Genomic DNA, 17,873 nt, shown 5'->3' on the forward strand with positions numbered 1-17,873 from the left:
TCACGGTTGTTTGGTATTACTATTATCTAAGTAGCTTATCATGAAACAATCCGTCCTTCCTCCGTCCTCCGTCCTCTCAAAGATTGAATGAGTTCCCACTTTTCGGCAACGCGTTTGACAAAACCCCTCTAAAAACAGATCTGCTCCCCACCGCTTAGACTCTCACTGCATCAGCCACCAAACGTTAATAGCTGCTGGGTGCCACTTTGTTTCGCTGAGTGGCCTGGCATGGAAAGAAATGACGATAAACAGATACACTTTTACAAAACAAAAAAAAACAAAAAAAGCTCTTCCCTCTCACCGGGCGTTGGGGTCTGCAACTCCAAGCAGCCCAAGATGCGCACCAACAGTGACGCAAAACCAAACGCCACCGTGTGAAGTGTGTGTGTGTGTGTGTGTGTGTGCCCGTACCGAACGCTGTGTTGGTGCGTCAGTTTTGTGGGTCCGCGCGCGTTCGGGTTTGGGTTCTCACCCGAAAAATGTTATATATAAGAGGCGCAGACCAGGTGGCCCACAAACCAAAGACGTCGATGGTAGACGGTCGGTGGCAGACGGTTGACCTATCCAAAATTTCTGCACGTGCTAATATCCCGAACGGTCAAACGCAGAAGGTAGAGCGTTAAAAACAGCACCACCACCACCCGAGGACAACGATTAACCAGTCTGATCGTGTGAGATCGTTCGCCCACTGGTCCGCCCACTGGACCCTTGACTGGATCTCCGGGTTGTTTTTCCCCAAATTCTTCGCGAAACGGCAAATGTGATCATTAACCTGAGCGTCTGCCCAAAGTGACAGTCTGTGTCTGTGTCTGTGTGTGTGTGCGTGCGCGCGTGTCAACATATATACCGGAATAGCGAGAATTCTTGCCTCCAGGGGGTTCGAGACCTGTGGCAGACACTCTAGTGTGGTGTGAACTGTTGTACGAAGTGTTTGCTTCGAACTTGTGCTCGTGATCGTGAAGCGAAGTGTAGAGCGTTTTTGGTGTGACGGGACTTCTAGGCAAACTTTATACCCGTGGTGCAATTGTTGTGCGGTGGGCACAATGACGGTCGCAACCACAACCGAAACCGTCCCCGGGACGGTCCTGGCCGCGCAGGATGTTGACGTGAACAACGCACCGAAACCGGATGCAGGCAACGATTTGAACAACAACTCGCACGGCAAGGACATGGGCGACAGCAAGGAGCTCACCAGCAAGGATCTGGACGACTATCTGCATCATTACAACAAATGGCAGCAGAGCCGGTTCGGCCGGGCCCTGCAGCAGTGGATTGCGGACCATCTCGGGCTGAAGTTCGATGCCGAAATCAAGTGGAAGAACGTGCTCATGATCGGTGGGCTGCATCTGACCACGGTCATAATGTTCTTCAAATACGTCTGGTACTCGACACTGACGACCTGGCTGTGGGGTAAGTGTTTCCGTTTTTTTCAGTTCAGCGTCCGAATCCGGTTTCTAGAAGCTTCTCCCCAGACCTAGAAGCGCGCGCTAAGATGCACGCATTAGAAAAACAAATAACATGCGCGATAAAACAAGCGACGAACCCTTGTTCGATACACGCGGAAGCTTGTATCGCCAGGGTCACTGTAGACCTAATTCATTTGCTCATTCGATTGTCGCAGTCGGAAGAGGATAGCTGATTGGTGCACGGCATAGCATAGACCCGTTTGTAACCTTCACACATCTACGGACAGGTTACACTGCGCCATAGGAAACCTTTTTTCCTAAATAGATGCTTCCAAAAACAAAATCGTCCCCTGCAAACGAAGCAGATCGATGAACGACCAACTCACCCATTAGTATTTGTGAGCGTGCGAGCAGCGAGCTCTTTCTCTTGGCTGGCCTTATCAGCCTAACGGAAGAATCTGCTATGCTAATGGGGGTGAGATTTGAAACCCATCTTCGATAGAAGTTTCTCCACTCGCGCAAAATGTCTCATATCGCTCCAACTTTCCTGGCCCGTTCGAAGCCATGCAGATGCCGCACCAAAAACGATTCACCACAAGCTCAATGTTCAGCTTCACCACTAAGGCTCATTATAATTTCAAATTCTGTTACCAACTCCCAGACGTTTCTTGCTGCTGCTGCGTTGATTTCACCCAGAGCGCACATCAAACGCGTTCGATTGCGCAGCATTTTGGCTGAACCTGAGCTAAACAACAAAACAGGTTTGTTCGAGAAGCAAACTTGCGTCACAATAAAAACGCGCAGATTTTAAGCTATTAAAGTGTCGTTAGTACCTGCCCTGCTAGCTGCCAAACTTTGGTCGGTGGTGAAGAATTGGAGCATACATTTTCTCCGTTAAAGTGGTTAAACAAACACGCCAAGAACAGGGTCGCAGCGTGTCAGTGTGGAAGGTAGCGACACGAAATAAACATTCCACCGGAAAAGTACCCAAAAACAAACTGGCTCTAGTAGGTTTTGATGATGATTTCGAGGTCACGCCTGAGGTTGCGGAAAACGCAATCGATCCGTGGCGATCTGTTGTGGCACAGCGTTTGAAGAGGAAAGTCCCATTCCAATGCTTCCCCTTCAAAGACGGTGCGTCATACCGCCCCTGAGAGTTCGGATGACAGGTGGTTTCGTTGCATCCGGTGCATAGAGACGTTGATCGATGCGTGCATATTGCCGTAACTGTGCCGTTACGCTGCTGCATCCTATGAAAGTTGCATGATTTTCGGACACCCGGCTCACCCGGGTACGGGGTGTGGCAATATTGGTCGCCTCAAACCATGTCACACTTAAAAGCCGTTTTTTTTAATCGTTTTCTTCTTTTCGATTAATTTCCACTCTCACTCTTTACACGCGCTCGAACACGATTACGCACCCCGTTTGTGACGCACAGGTTTTTTCGTCGGCGGCTGTGCCGGGTTCGGCGTTACGGCCGGTGCCCACCGGCTCTGGACGCACCGGGCGTACAAGGCGAAGCTGCCGCTGCGCATCATCCTGATGTGCTGCTACTGTCTGTCCGGCCAGAACAGCCTGTTCGACTGGGTGCGGGACCATCGCATCCACCACAAGTACTCGGAGACGGATGCCGACCCGCACAACTCGAACCGGGGCTTCTTCTACGCCCACGTCGGCTGGCTGCTGATCCGCAAGCATCCGGAGTGCATCAAGAAGGGCCGGCTGATCGACATGTCGGACGTGCTGGCCGACCCGGTGATCCAGTTCCACCAGCGCTACTTTATGGCACTGAAGATCCTGTTCACGTTCCTGGTGCCGTCCATGGTGCCGTGGCTGTTCCTCGGCGAACCGCTCTACCTGTCCTTCCTGGCCAACTGTCTGCTGCGGTACGTGCTGACGCTCAACTTCACCTGGCTGGTGAACAGTGCGGCCCACATCTACGGCAACAAACCGTACGATAGGTAGGTACGATAGGGGTTTGTTTCATTATGATCACAGCTTAATTTGCCATTAACGCGACGCGCTATTATTACGACCCGCAGTCGCATCCGACCGGCCGAAAACCGTGCCGTATCGATCGTGTCGATGGGCGAAGGATGGCACAACTACCATCACGTCTTCCCGTGGGACTACAAGGCAGCCGAGATGGGCCATTACTCGGTTAATGTGACCACATTCTGGCTAGACGTGTTCGCCAAGATTGGCTGGGCGTACGATTTGAAGGAACCGTCCAAGGAGCTTGTGCGCCGCACGTTGGAAAAATACGGTAAGAGCTCACGCCATCATTTCCCACCCATAATTCTTATACCTGTTTTGAATCATTTTGCCACAACAGGGGATGGCACGCACATTACGGCACCGATCGGGCACCTGAAGGAGGTTCCCGAGCAGGAAACGACCAAAAGCCGATAAAGAAGCCCTCGTGCGCCATCTCCACCGGGCCAATCTTCACAGGGTAATCTTGCGAAATTCGATTTCACAACCGGATGCTGGTGTTGGTGCAAAACAGAGCGGAGAAAAACTCAACGCGGTCCAGCGGACGAGCAAAAAATAAAACACACACACCCAGAATGCTCTAGCACCATCAAGGCGCACCAAATTAATCTCAAGTGATCGGGCGTTTTTTATAATGCTGTTTGTGTTTTTGTGTGTTTTCCATTTTCGGGGCAATGCGGCTTACGGTGCAGCCCGCTCGATGGTAAGCAGGAAATGGGGAGGGCAGTGGGGGCAGAATGAATTGGGAACTATATTTAGGAATAAAAGAGCTTTTTTAAATAAACAATCAATAGACTGGTTCCTAACAACGGCTCGATCAGCAATTTGGTTTTCATGTTTCAACGCATCCGCCATCAGCCACTTTCTCACTCAACCAGCTGACCTAAAAGCTCGCTCGATGACGACCTTCTACTGTGGCATGCTGTCAGCCATGACAAACGCAAACGAACACACACATACACATACACACAAACACGAAAATAGTCTATCTCCCGTCAAAATAAATACGACTGCACAGATACAGCCGCAAAAGCTAAACCCCCCAAAATGATGAATTTATACCGTCGCAGCAGCAGCAATGGCACGGAAAGACAAAAGACTCGTTTTCGTTCGCGTCGGTTCGGCCGTACGCAGCAGCCACCCGGTCGGGCCGCGCGGAATTCGAATGTCTCCTCCGAATGTAACGTAATCGCCCGGGTTGCGCCCTAGAGCTAAAAACCCCCCTCCGAACGAAAGGAACGAGCGAGATGGAACGCGACCGTGTTGCGCAAAAGCGCTCCAGCTACCTTACGCCAGCAAAGACACGCAGGCGAAAAGCGGTGACTGCTAGATTGGGCACAAAAACAACACACGGTCAGCGGTGCGTCACTAGTACGAAGATCAAGTGGCGATCAACACATCACAAACAAAATAGGTTTTACTGTTAAAAGCAAAAACCAAAGCTCACTGTTAGTATGAGTCGGAAAGAGAGAAGCGAACATTTCCGCCTCAATCTACGAACTGGTGTGACCTTCGAAGAATTTCGTGTTATTAGATAAATATAAAGGTCTGCTCGTAAAGGTTTGTGCAAGGTAAAACCTATCGATTGGAACACACATACAGCTGGTGGATGATGTTCTTCCGTTTGTTATCTACAACTGATGAAGATCATCAAAGAGTAGCGTCGCACATCCAATTCGTAACGGTCTTTAAGGCATCTCCAAACCTGCACATTAATGCATGCTTGATGACTTCCTTTCCCGCAAAGGTCACTGCAGCGAATAACTTAGCTTTTCAGGGTAAAAAACCTGTACCAAAATTTGAAGGTGGAATTTGGCAGAACAGAAGCGCCATTGCATTGTTTACGGCGATGACCATCAAGAATAGAAAATACATTCCCGCCACCACCATTCACCCAGCATTCCCACGGGCATTTGTTTCTGATTGCACACCTTCTTCGACTCGGGTATGAATGAAAATGCTCCCCTTACGGATAGCTGCGTAACGTTCGTCATCCAACGTGCATCGAAAAAAAACGACCCACCTCGGTGGCAAACCACGTCTAGCCACACTGTCTCGCGTAGTGTCTACCTGCGGCGAATTACCAAAATAAATAGCAAAAAACGTCTCTGTCAATGAGTACGGTACTTGTCGTACTGCCATTACGCCGCACTTAGGCTGCCGACGCACAAACCGGTTTTCGAGCAGGCGCCACCCGTTCGGTGGGCTCGTTACGGGCGGTTGAATATATGATCACAAATTGTTTACGGTTTTTATGCAACGCGCACTGATCAATTACCGGGCAATTACTCGGATCAGCTGATTACATTGAGCAGTGCCGGGGCCACAACCGGTTTACAGCCGTCGATCGTTTTGCGATCGATGATAAAAACGATGCTCTTTTTTAACAGTGCATTGACTTCTTGTTGATGTAAATTCTGGTCGAATATATATATATTTTTTTATAATATATGGAATAGTTTTTGCTGTCAAAAATAGTCATTGAATTGTTTTTTGCCAACCAGTTAACGTGTCATATCTATGATCAACGAGTTATCAATCCTTATCACTACCGAGTATTCAACAATTAAATAAATCATCTTACACCGAAACCGGTTAGTAAGTCAATGTACAAGCACTATTTTATTCATATTTTGGTTGCCAATATTGTTTATACCTTAAGAATTACGGCAATGCCGTCCCTCCTGAATAAAATAATATACCTTTGTATGGCAATTTACCACCTCCATATGTAATTATTACAAAAAAATGCTTTTACAAAATTTGCTGTTCATTGGAACATACGTGTTGAGCTTTGCAAGCTCGCCAATGAGCTTTCAGCGTAAAACTAGTAGTGTTACACCAACCGTTACTATCGTAACCGTAACGCTTCGCATATTGTCGTACCGAATATCTTGATTTGACTGAGTTGGTTGCTTTATTTCCTTCTTGATATCGATACTTTCACTAAAAATGACAATATTTTCAATTTCTCAGTATCTAAAACACTAAAAAAATAACTGTTGATATTTGCTCACTTATTAATTTAGTTAATAAAACGGAGAGCAACAACAAAAGCATGAGGAACATAAAACATAGCAGAAATGTAATGCTCAATAAACTCCCCAGTACTTTTGTATAAATAAAGCAACATATTAGTGGAATACAAACGGAATCATTTATTTGTAATTAATAATCTCATTTATTCTTCACCACTGTCCGCATCCATATCATCATTCGCCTCTCCGCTCGAGTCCCCATCCGCACCCTCGTCCATCGAAGCGTCCGCACTGCCCGCGAGCCGACTCTTCTTATTTGCCCGCTCCGTCCGTTTCTCCTCGGCCGTCTTTCTCAAACCCTTCATCTTTCTGGTCTGCAGAGCGTTGATGTCTTGCTTGCCAACATGCACCCTGCCGTGCACGTTGCCCAGCTCGTCGCGCGTCACGTTCTTCCTCTTGGTTACCCTCAAAATGGCCGGCTGTCTCATCGCCGTCTTGTACAGGCTGTCCGATGCGATCTTGGTCCGGCGAATGGATAGATCGAGCGACGGGCCCATTTCCGTCAGCTCGATCCGCGGCGTCCGCTGGCCGCTCTTCTTCAGCTGTATGCGATACGAGCGCACCAGAATGGTCAGATCGTCCGTTAGCGTGAAGCTCAGCACATGCTCGATGCCCTGCAGACGGATCGATTCGATCTGATCGATCCGGAACATGTCCAGCAGCAGATTCTTGATGCGGCGCAGCTCCTCCGTCAGCTTCCACTTGTACCCGTTGAACACGATCACGGGCTTGGTGAACTGGGAGATTTTCTCCGTCTTGAACTTTTCCAGCGCCGTGTAGTGGTCGATGCCGAACTCGATCATGTCCAGTACCTGCTCCTCGTAGATGCGGCCCATGATCAGATTATTCGGTCGCTTTTTCGACGTCGAGCCGAACAGAAACAGATGGCAGTCGTTTGTCTTTGCCAGGCTGCAAATCGAACGCATTCAAATGTTAATTTCTAGCAAAACCAATACACCGATAAAATGCAATGCAACAAAACCTACTGCTCCAGTGGTGTAGCATCCTCGAACGGGGTAACGTCGTTGTTTCGTCTCATCATGCGCGAGTTGGGCTTCTTGAACAGGTTCAAATCCTTCAGCGCTTGTCGTATTTCGTTCGAACACTTTCGGCCTTCCATGATGAGCGTTTTCTTCAGATTTTCGATCGTTTTTGGTTCCCGTTCCTCCAACGCTTTTTTACCCTTGCGGGTGGTCGGTTTCCTAGACGATGGCGAAAACAAGATTAGCATTTCCCCTGAATGCGAAGCGACGCCTCGCACATTCTGCATACTTACTTTACACGTAAAGATGCCATGATCCTTTCGCTTCAATTGTTACACTCAAACACACAAAAAACACGATTAAATCCACCAACTTTTGTCTGGAATCTGTTTCACCCGTGCCTGCTCTTCCAATTTTACAGGTCCACAAAACACATGTCGGCAATAAACAACAAACTGTCAAACGCGGCTGCGGCGAAAAAGCGTAGCCTTTTTCGCCCGGTCGCACAGTACGGGGCACGGTCGCAGAACGCTCACCCAACACTGTTGCCAACTTGGACGCCCTTTGGAGAAAACTCCGATCTGTGGAAAAGAACGTCGGTAACGTCGTGTCCGTTTTGTATGAGCGAAAACTTACGCTAAATTGTGCAAACCCTCAGCGGAAGTGTATTCTTCGTGCTCGCCAACGTTTTGGCTACGGTTTTGGTGTGTTTGCAGAGACTGACCGTGGGCGGAAAGGGTAATAATTGGTGCACGAAAAGCGTACCTTGCGGTGCGGTTTCCACAGTGAAAGGAAGATGCAGTGGTGGTGGTGGTGGTAGTGGTGTTGGTGCTGTTTCACAGCAGTTAGCCCTGACCGCTCGTTTCCTCTCCCGCACGTCTCTTTGTCAAGCCGCTCGACAAACTCTCCCCAGCTGAATCACACGGCCCTGTGCTGCTGTCTCACTCTCGCTACCGGCGTCCGTGCTGCGCGTGTAGTTGTGCGTTAGGTGTAGGCATAATCGGTCTTCTTTTTCTATCGGTTCTTCCGCTACCGCCACGACGCGGCGTGTCTTTTCACTCATACCACATGCACCGCCTGTCCCACGCTCACACACACCGGTAAAGGAGCAAGCCGGTGTGTGTAGAAGCAAGATCACGTTTCAAGTATGAATGTGCTCTCGCGTGCGTGCGTGTGTGTGTGTATGTAGGTGTGTTGGTAGGGTTGAACAAAAGAAGCAACGTCTGGCCTGCTCGCGGAACAACGGAATCGAATGAAAAAAAAAAGAAGAAGCAGACGGGGCGAATTAGTCGGAATAGGTTTTCAGGCTTCGCCAGTCGTAGTAGAGCGGTACGCCGCGTTTGACCGTTATTTTGCGGAGATTTTTGGCAGTTTTAAGAGAAGTTTTTCAGGACAACGCATTGCTTGTCTTGCACATTTGTTGCAAACGTTTGCGTTTATTGGAAAGGTATATTTAGTTTAAAAAAAATGTGTTACCAAAAGTTGTGAAATAGATAAGCAGTCCTTACAAGCTCTAGAAAACAGAAGTCCCGTGAACTGCTGGAGGATGATGACCCCGTTTTCCCATGAATGGAGTGTGCAATACGAAGAAAGAACATTGTACATGACGCGCTCTCCTCTGTTGCGTTAATTTCCCAAGCAGCAGCATTCAACACCCCACCCTCCCCCTCGAGTGACAAAGAGCGGTTGAGGACCTTTTTTTTTCAAACAATGTACAAATAGTCTGGCCTTTTGTCTGAACTGTGGTTGTTACTTTTGTTCTAATTTCAGCGGAAAGCTTTTCCCTTCCTTCGTCGGAGCAGAACATCTAAAGAAGAAGAAGCGGAAGCAGTAGCAGCATCCGTTTGTTCCCCCTTTCAACTGTGTGTGCGCGCGCGTGTATGTATGCATGTGTGTGTGTGTGAGCCTGTCTGGTGGTGCATTCGAAATCAAAGATAGCCGTGACACGACGCTTCGAGTGTATACGTGTGTTGTGTACCAGTGAGTGCGCACACCTCATCTCAAACAAGTGAGAACACACAGTATTTGGAAAGTGTCGGGGCAGCGTGTTGTGCAAACGCTCTGTGCAGTGCTTAGAGAATGAGCACAGCTTTAAAGGACAACGCTTGAAGAAACAGTTTGTGAACATTTTTGAACTATAAAATTGCAGTGAATTTAGTGGCGAGATTTAAAACAGAACAGTACGTAATTACTCTTCCCAAGGTGTGCATCGCCGTAAGTGTGTGTGTGTATAGGAAACTAGGGCGTTCGGTAAAACTGTTAGGTAAAACGGTACCGCTTCACCCCCGCTAAAAAAGAACACTTTTCTCATCGTAACTTTCGTCCCAAATCCTACGGTGGAAGGAAGACAACAAAACTATACGAACGCTCACTGTAATATGAGTAATGCTATTAACCAAAATGGTACAGGTCTAGAACAGCAGGTACGTACAACCATCATCATGAGAAGAGAGGAGTGGGGTGGGCTTTACGGGGTGATGACGGGGAAGGAGGGGTGGTCCGGGGGTGGAATAATATTGCTCAAAGTCATTTGGTAGATCGGTGCGTGCGTGAGGATGAACGAAAAGGGGAAAGGGACTGAAAGGACATCGAGTTTTGAGTGCGTTCCGTGTCAAGGATGTTTCATTGTCGCGTGCATTTTATGCGCACCGTCATGATTTTTTTTTGTTTCTTCCAAGCTATGACCTACCCACACATCCAGACGCTTGGGCTGGCGTGCGGTGTCGCGACGACGGCGATGTACTGTGCGTGTGTGTGTCTGTGTGCGCCTTTGTTAGGTTAGGGTGTGCTGAAGGTGAGTTTAGGGCACGAAAGAGTCCGTCTGGATGTGCCACAGTGAGTGAAAGGGAGAGAGAGAAAAAAGAAGCCGTTTTTCTCACCTCCTACCGACCTCTAGGCAACTGAACCGGGGTTAGCACCGTATGATTGTGCTTTGTGATTATTCAGATACCCCCCATATATTTAGCGTTCGTAAAATGACATCCTACTATGACAAGAATTAGAAAAAGTAGGCAATTTTTGCTTGCATTGCGCAATCGGGATCGGAAATCGATAGCCCGGCTATCATCTAACTCTTCCTTTATGTAATTCCATACCCAACCTAGGCCAGTCGCAGTTAAAATGGCGTACGCGTACGTTCTTCGCTGCACGTAAGTCTTCCCGTCGTAGCGCAACTGCATATGACAGCACACAGGAGGTGTTGCATGGTGCAGCAAATAACAATTACAGCACATTGAGAACGTTTATACTGTTGGAAACAAATTGGTGCTACACTTTTGCGAAGATGAGCAAACGAGTTGGCTTCAGTTCATATCGCCACAACGGGGTTCCCTTTGGGCTAGTGAGTGTGCACAGACACATGATACCGTTCGTAGTGGCTGGTACACACACACACACACACACAGTCGATGGTACGACTGTCTCGACATATACCAAGTGTGGTGCGCACATCAAGGTAGTGGTTTTATGCTTGTGTAGCAACTTCGTAACGCAGCTTTCACGAGCATAAAGCGCGTGCAATGCTCTCCCATTTCGCAATTGGCTTCTTTTCCCCGTTCGGTTTTTCTTTTCCTGTGAATAGCAGCTCTGCTGTCTTTCTCTTACGCATTTCCGTAGCGTTTTTTTTTGTATTTCCTTCTCTTTGACGTTCACAGACCACGGCGACTTGATTAGTCACGCGCGGCGGTGTACCGTGATTCACTTCACCTGTGTCTTCGCTTCGCGAGTCACCCTGTTCTCTCCAACCCGTATCGAAGGTGTCGTGTTAGCACTCCACGATGTTTGAAAAGATGACGATGCTGTTGTGCTGTTGCCGTGCGTGTGTCGCCTTTTCTCACTCCCACTTTTAAGTTTCTCTCTTTCACTTCCTTACACCCTTATCTTCTTACTAGAGCTGATGTTGGCTAGTGATTTCATATGAGAAATGCTCAATTCTTCGAGTGCATTAAAGGCAGGGGCAGGGAATTAAAGTATATTTCGTCTCTTCTAATAATAAAATATTACATTAGTCGTGTTTATATTGAAATAGAAAATTGAAACTAACAAGAACTAGCAAACACCTTACCAACGCCAATTGCGATTCGTTATGATTCAGCACAAACCATCGCTTACTTTTCATTTCCATCGATACACAACCATTTGGTTCAATAAAAAGGTGGTAATGTCGTCGCACGGCGCAGCAACTGCGAAGTAATCTCCGTTTGCCATTTGAGCTCTAAAACGCATATTTTGCAGTTGACGCAGTATGCAGCACAGACCAATAAGGGGGTGTGATGTACCAGGCTCCCAATTCGAAATAATAATTTTGCAAATTATGGAAGCATGTTTTCATGAAAATTATGGCCCTAATTCACTGCTCTCGGGTGCAATAATTTCCCCATCCTGTTCTCCCGTGGTGTGCCGGCCCTCTCTTATCTCGTGTAACGGTGCCTACTTCAAAATCCCAACTAAACCACCATTAGAGCTCATTCACACATCTTTCTAATGGTGGTACAGGGTTAGTGTGTGAGTGTATTGTATGCATATGCTTGTACCTTTAGCGCGGACTAAATTCTCAAGCGCAGTTCTAGGTCAAAACCAGCTTTTTTGTTGTTGCTATATATGAGATGTGCACGCGCAAGCAAAAAAGCACATACACGGGCAGGCGGCAGCAGCAGCAGCAGCAGCAGGGTGGGATGGTGTTCGATCAATGACACGGTAAAGGATCGTGATAATCGTTTGTGTGTCGTGGTGTCCCTTCCAATAGTACTTCCCTTCCATGTGTAAAAGTGTATGTGCGCGCGCGTGCATCGTCTGGTCACGTTGCGGAAATGAGCGTTGGAATATATAGGGTGTTGTGTTAAAGTCGACTTTGATACTGATACTCAGTGTTAGCCCCGTCCGCTTGACATCGTTTCTGCGAAGTGTATGGATTAATCCACAAGGAACACAATAATTGTCGATTTCTTTCTTTTACGAGAGCAGCACCGTTTAAGTAGTTTTGATAGAAAAAACTATTTTTACTATTTTGTAGCGCATAATTTGTTGTATTAGATGATTAATTGGACATATAAACATTTTAAAATTTGTTGAACTAACGGTTTATAATATGGGTTTTCTTTTGGCAATGAGCAAATACGCTAATCGCTTCGAGAAATGAGATATATTGCGTCAGATAAACGCTTTCGCTACGTCACAAATGTGTGTCTCACATGCTACTACGTCTTACAAATAGCATTCTAAGCTTTACAAGAGGGTACGTGGATATCAACACGCGCATTTAAGTAAGACGCGCTGCGCGGAACTCTCGGCCGTCTGTATCCAAGTAGGCACGAAAAAGACGTCCATGATGATTTGAGTGTGTCGGTCTCTGCTTGCGTAGCGTTTTTTCCACCGTCAAGTTTAATGACCTCGTTTTGCCGCGTTACTTTTATGCCCATTGGTTGTTTGGTACGCGAACGAACAAACGGACAATGGACGCCGCTGTCTGCCGCAACAAACACACACACATACACCATACAGATTTTCGCGGTTTGCCTCTTCTACTATTCTTTGTTGGCCATTTTTCCCTTCCTTCTCTCCTTTCTTTTATTCCATTTCATTGCGCGTTTGAAGCCGCGCTTGTTATGTTTCGCTTTTCGATCGTGCTTTGCTGCGCACACAATACGATGGACCCCAACCAAACCGAACATATCGAACTTTGCAAAATCTACTCCCACTGATCTCAACAAGAAGAAGAGTAAATGGGGGGGGGGGGGGGGGGGGGGGGGGTGCGAGAGAAGAGAACGGAGCTCAGATTATTGGCCTCGCAGGCGTACCCCCGTGTCGGGCGGTCGGCCCTTTAGTGCATGTTAAGGTGCTGTTGGTTTGGATTTACAGGGTTTTCCAGGGGTTCTCATAGTTGGTGGGTCACTTTCTTATGTGAAGTGAACTTCATATGATGACAAATTGGAGTCTATGACACCTTTTTTGGATACGCTCCTTGGAATTTCCTATTGGATTTGTCAAACGAGGGTGCTATAGAGTCCAATTCCCATTACTATAAGCTCATTTCACATTCGAAAGAGTCAATAAAGTGTCCCACGGATATTTGAACTTCTGGAAAACCCTGTATGCTACTCCGAAATACGAACACTCTATGCGCATACAAAGCATTAGTTTGTACATGTATTGATCTTAACACGTTTCATGGTTATTTGACTTTCTTTCTTCTTCTCCCTTTTGGCTCAACAACCGTTGTCGGTCAAGGCCTGCCTGTACCACTTATGGGGTTGGCCCATAGCAGAATAGTCAGTCCTACGTATGGCGGCGCGGTCTAGTTGGGGCTTGAACCCATGACGGGCATGTTATTAAGTCGTACGAGTTGACGACTGTACCATGAGACCGGTTAAACTTTTGACCGGTATTTGACTTTTAAAAACAATTATTTGTGTCTAAACAGCTTACATTAAATGAACCTAAAAGAGTTAATATGAACAATAGGCGAAATCTTTGTATTTTCTACTCTTAAGCAATACGGCCTTTTTGGACCGTCACTCCTGAATAAAAAAAAAAAAGCAATAGGCGAAATGAAGCAAACCTTATCAATGAAATGTTGGATAATTTAGTGGGCCACTCTTTTCCTAAGCCTAAGCCCAATACAATCGTATTAGGGCACCATATTTTGCGAAATTGTTAGAGTTTTATCCTCTCATATCTTTCTCTTTGAAATACAAACTAATAAACGCTATCATCGTTCGCTCCTTTTTCTCTTACCAAATGCAGTTTGCTGGTCTGGACTTGCAGCAGAAGCAGCAGCAACTTGGCGGCGGCGGTGGCAGCAGCAACCCAGAATCCGGAAATCCTAAGCATCCGGCCGGGCGGTACGTACCACCGCAATTGCGAGAATGTGCTGATAGCGGTGGCGACTTTCAACCTGCTGATACCGGTGCCGGCGTTGGTCCTGTAAGCGGCGGCGGTATCGGTGGTGGAGGTGGCAGACGGGGTGGATACGGCGATTCGAACCGGAATCGTGGCGGCGGCGACTTCGGGCGCTACGGCGATCGTGACTATCGCGGAGGCGACTTCAACAGGCGTAGCGGAGGCGGTGGCGGCGGTGGCGGCGGTGGCGGCCGCTATCAGAACGATCGGCGCGGCGGCGACTACGGCAACTATGGCCGCGGCGGTGGCGACCGGGGCTACAACAATGGCGGTGGCTTCCAGCGCGGCGGGGACGGCGGGGGCTATCAGAATTCTGAAGGTTTCGGAGGCGATCGGCGGGACAACAACTGGGGGTCGTACGGTGGCGCTCGTGGTGGTCCGGGTGGCGGACCGGCAGCCGTTGGCCGTGATCGACCCATGGACGGGCCGCCTCAGAATGATCGCTGGCCGGAGCCGGGAGCGGCAATGGGCCCGCCCGGACCGGGCAGCGTCGGCAGCGGCGGCGGAACCGGCCCCGGTGAAGGGGCCGGTGCCGCAGCCGCCGGTGGCAGATCGTTCTACGATCGTGGATCGAATGGCGGTGGCGGACGCTGGCCGAGTGGTTCCGATCGGCGCGACGGCCGCGGTGGCGGCGCCGGAGGCGGAGGATACGGCGGCGGCGGTGGATCCGGACGTGGCCAGATCGACTACACAGTGCTCACCGAGCGGGACGAGCGTCTGGAGGCGGAGCTGTTCAAACACGGCAACACCGGTATCAATTTCAGCAAGTACGAAGATATTCCCGTGGAGGCGACGGGCGACGACGTGCCCGGCCACATCAATACCTTCGACGACATTGAGCTGACAGAGATTATCGATAATAACATAAAGCTGGCACGCTACGACAAACCGACGCCGGTGCAGAAGTACGCGATCCCGATCATCCTGTCCGGGCGGGATCTGATGGCGTGCGCGCAGACGGGCTCGGGCAAGACGGCCGCCTTCCTGGTGCCGATCCTGAACCAGATGTACAAGCACGGGGCGGCCGCGCCGCCCCCGAACCGGCCGATGAACCGGCGCAAGCAGTACCCGCTCGGGCTGGTGCTGGCGCCGACCCGCGAGCTGGCGACGCAGATCTTCGAGGAGTCGAAGAAGTTCTGCTACCGGTCGCGCATGCGCCCGGCCGTACTGTACGGCGGCAACAACACGCAGGACCAGATGCGTGATCTCGAGCGCGGCTGCCACCTGATCGTGGCGACGCCCGGTCGGCTGGAGGACATGATCGGGCGCGGCAAGGTCGGGCTGGACAACATCCGCTTCCTGGTGCTGGACGAAGCCGACCGCATGCTGGACATGGGCTTCGAGCCGCAGATCCGGCGCATCGTCGAGGAGAGCCGCATGCCGGTGACGGGCGAACGGCAGACACTCATGTTCTCCGCCACCTTCCCGAAGGCGATCCAGGAGCTGGCGAGCGACTTCCTGTACCGCTACATCTTCCTGGCGGTCGGGCGCGTCGGCTCGACCTCGGTCAACATTACGCAGACGATCTTCTGGGTGGAGGAAAACATCAAGCGCTCGCATCTGCTCGATCTGCTGTCGAACATCACCAAGCTGAACGACGGGGACGACGAGAACTGTCTGACGCTGATCTTCGTCGAGACGAAGAAGGCGGCCGACTCGCTGGAGGAGTTCCTGTACAACCACAACTTCCCGGTCACGAGCATCCACGGCGATCGTACGCAGGCGGAGCGCGAGGAGGCGCTGCGCCTGTTCCGCTGCGGCCGCTGCCCGATCCTGGTCGCGACGGCCGTGGCCGCCCGCGGGCTGGACATTCCGAACGTGAAGCAGGTGATCAACTTCGATCTGCCGGCCGAGGTGGAGGAGTACGTGCACCGCATCGGTCGTACCGGCCGTATGGGCAACCTCGGTACCGCCACCTCCTTCTTTAACGAGAAGAATCGCAACGTGGCGAACGGGCTGGTGCGCCTGCTGGCCGAGACGGGGCAGGAAATTCCCGGCTTCCTGGAGGAGATGACCAACAGCCGCAGTTTCGGGGGCAATCGCCGCGGCCGTGTACCGCGTGGCGGTGGTGGCTCGACCTTCGGATCACGAGATTACCGTCAGCAGAACAGTGGCCGCTCGGGCGGTGGCTCGCGCGATCATCGCCCAATGGGCGGTGGCGGTGGTGGTGGTGGTGGTTCCCGCGGTGGTTATGGCGGCGGTGGTGGTGGCGGTGGCGGCGGTGGATATGGCGGTAAGTGAACGGGAGATTATTCGCTTCTCATGCGCCCCTCCTGTTGTGAATGTGTTTTATATGAACGATGTGTGTTTTCTGTTTCTTTTCTCTTTCCTAGAACGCGACGACGGCTACGGACGCAATGGTGTTGGCGGTGGAAGCTATGGTGGAAGCTACAGCAACAACGATGGCGGCAACGGCGTCGACTGGTGGGGCGATGGTTACTGAGGCCACCCACAGCGCAGCATCCGGTAAAGCGCTGCATGCCGGCTATTTTGCACCGCATTATTAGTGTCAGGTGCAAAAGATAGTTGCATCAAGATGGCAACAACAGCAACAACAATATAACAAAAACATACTTGCTCTAAGTTAATAAAAAACACTCTCACACGCATTATGCAACAACAGCTACGAAAAAAACACAAATAAATTACACTTGCAAAGTATAACTAATCGGCAAACCAATGGTCTGTAGAGAAGAGAAAACAAGGGCTAGGAACAAAGGAGAGAAAATGTTTGCAAAAGTGCAGCGCAGATGTTAAGTCAGCAAAAAAAAGAACACCATGATCTGCGAGAGTCTCATTCAAAGCAAAAACACCGTTAATCAGGATCAGATATGAGACACAAGCGCGCAGAGTACGCGTGTGTGTGTTGAATCAAGGAAGCAAAAAGGAAATCCAAACAGGAAAGAAGGAGGTAGAAGATAGTACGAGAAACATCATTCGATATGAAGAGTATACAGGATGTGTGCAAATGTATGCGAGAGCTTCTTGAAAAGCGAGCACATGATAGATAGTGAACATCTCTATTTAGCGTACGAAATGGAGAGAAGAGAGAGTGGGAAGAGAGTGTCATGTACAACAGAAGTTTAGTTCTCTCTCAGATCAGAACAAAGCTGATACAATAATGCACATCTGCGCGCGCAAACCATGGAAAGTTAATGGATGAAACTAAAAACGAAACACGTGTAAAACTCACTCTACTGCAGAAAGTTATTGCAGGACAGCAAAAAAAAAAAAGAAATCACCCCGTCAACAACTGAAATATGAAGAAAAAAAAACTTGGCAGTGAAGCCAATTATTGAACTTCCCGAACATTTTATGTTTTACACTTATTAATACACCTTTCAATTATAAGTAGACACACATACACAAAAAAGCAACGCTAACGGACGATTGATATTCGAATGGTACGAAAGAACGGCGATCGCAGCACTTGCAGCAAAGGAGAAACAGATCATTTCTTGTCATTTACATTGGAAGAAAAACAGCGCATGGGAGAAGCGAATTGCCATTTGTGTTCTATCGGCAAGCATTCCCTTTCCCATCTCGGGATGTCG

At 49.3% G+C, this 17,873-nt stretch overlaps 3 protein-coding genes across 4 annotated transcripts; 2 read left to right on the forward strand and 1 right to left on the reverse strand.

Moving 5' to 3' along the window:
* The first annotated feature begins 513 nt into the window (after window positions 1–513).
* LOC121587729 (stearoyl-CoA desaturase 5-like) lies at window positions 514–4,188 on the forward strand. The gene is made up of 4 exons (XM_041904803.1): window positions 514–1,410; window positions 2,845–3,367; window positions 3,449–3,672; window positions 3,742–4,188. The coding sequence occupies exons 1-4, from the start codon at window positions 1,044–1,046 to the stop codon at window positions 3,816–3,818; spliced, it is 1,191 nt and encodes a 396-aa protein (XP_041760737.1). The 5' UTR covers window positions 514–1,043; the 3' UTR covers window positions 3,819–4,188.
* A 2,374-nt stretch (window positions 4,189–6,562) lies between these two features.
* Window positions 6,563–7,966, reverse strand: LOC121587735 (ribosome production factor 2 homolog). Its single transcript, XM_041904816.1, has 3 exons — window positions 7,716–7,966; window positions 7,426–7,641; window positions 6,563–7,348 (listed from the first exon to the last, which is right to left on the reverse strand). The coding sequence occupies exons 1-3, from the start codon at window positions 7,733–7,735 to the stop codon at window positions 6,583–6,585; spliced, it is 1,002 nt and encodes a 333-aa protein (XP_041760750.1). The 5' UTR covers window positions 7,736–7,966; the 3' UTR covers window positions 6,563–6,582.
* Window positions 7,967–7,980: 14 nt separating this feature from the next.
* LOC121587710 (ATP-dependent RNA helicase bel) lies at window positions 7,981–17,671 on the forward strand. 2 transcript variants are annotated; one of them, XM_041904765.1, is made up of 4 exons: window positions 7,981–8,160; window positions 9,193–9,845; window positions 14,164–16,552; window positions 16,653–17,671. In XM_041904765.1, the coding sequence occupies exons 2-4, from the start codon at window positions 9,801–9,803 to the stop codon at window positions 16,760–16,762; spliced, it is 2,544 nt and encodes an 847-aa protein (XP_041760699.1). In that variant the 5' UTR covers window positions 7,981–8,160; window positions 9,193–9,800; the 3' UTR covers window positions 16,763–17,671. The 2 variants fall into 2 exon arrangements, with proteins under 2 accessions (XP_041760699.1, XP_041760700.1); XM_041904766.1 differs by lacking the exon at window positions 7,981–8,160 and adding an exon at window positions 8,464–8,869.
* The last annotated feature ends 202 nt before the right edge of the window (window positions 17,672–17,873 follow it).

The sequence above is a fragment of the Anopheles merus genome, chromosome 2R (genome assembly GCF_017562075.2).
Source record: "Anopheles merus strain MAF chromosome 2R, AmerM5.1, whole genome shotgun sequence".
Lineage (NCBI taxonomy): Eukaryota > Metazoa > Arthropoda > Insecta > Diptera > Culicidae > Anopheles > Anopheles merus.

What these genes read in the sequence shown, in the direction of transcription:
- LOC121587729 (XM_041904803.1), top strand. Translation starts at nt 1,044, where the DNA reads ATGACGGTCGCAACCACAACCGAAACCGTCCCCGGGACGGTCCTGGCC. An exon ending in ACTGACGACCTGGCTGTGGG is followed by an intron (nt 1,411 to 2,844) that starts GTAAGTGTTTCC and finishes TGTGACGCACAG; the next exon opens with GTTTTTTCGTCGGCGGCTGT. An exon ending in CCGCACGTTGGAAAAATACG is followed by an intron (nt 3,673 to 3,741) that starts GTAAGAGCTCAC and finishes TTGCCACAACAG; the next exon opens with GGGATGGCACGCACATTACG.
- LOC121587735 (XM_041904816.1), bottom strand. Translation starts at nt 7,735, where the DNA reads ATGGCATCTTTACGTGTAAA. An exon ending in ATGGCATCTTTACGTGTAAA is followed by an intron (nt 7,642 to 7,715) that starts GTAAGTATGCAG and finishes GCCATCGTCTAG; the next exon opens with GAAACCGACCACCCGCAAGG. An exon ending in GATGCTACACCACTGGAGCA is followed by an intron (nt 7,349 to 7,425) that starts GTAGGTTTTGTT and finishes TTCGATTTGCAG; the next exon opens with CCTGGCAAAGACAAACGACT.
- LOC121587710 (XM_041904765.1), top strand. Translation starts at nt 9,801, where the DNA reads ATGAGTAATGCTATTAACCAAAATGGTACAGGTCTAGAACAGCAG. An exon ending in GTACAGGTCTAGAACAGCAG is followed by an intron (nt 9,846 to 14,163) that starts GTACGTACAACC and finishes TACCAAATGCAG; the next exon opens with TTTGCTGGTCTGGACTTGCA. An exon ending in TGGCGGCGGTGGATATGGCG is followed by an intron (nt 16,553 to 16,652) that starts GTAAGTGAACGG and finishes TCTCTTTCCTAG; the next exon opens with AACGCGACGACGGCTACGGA.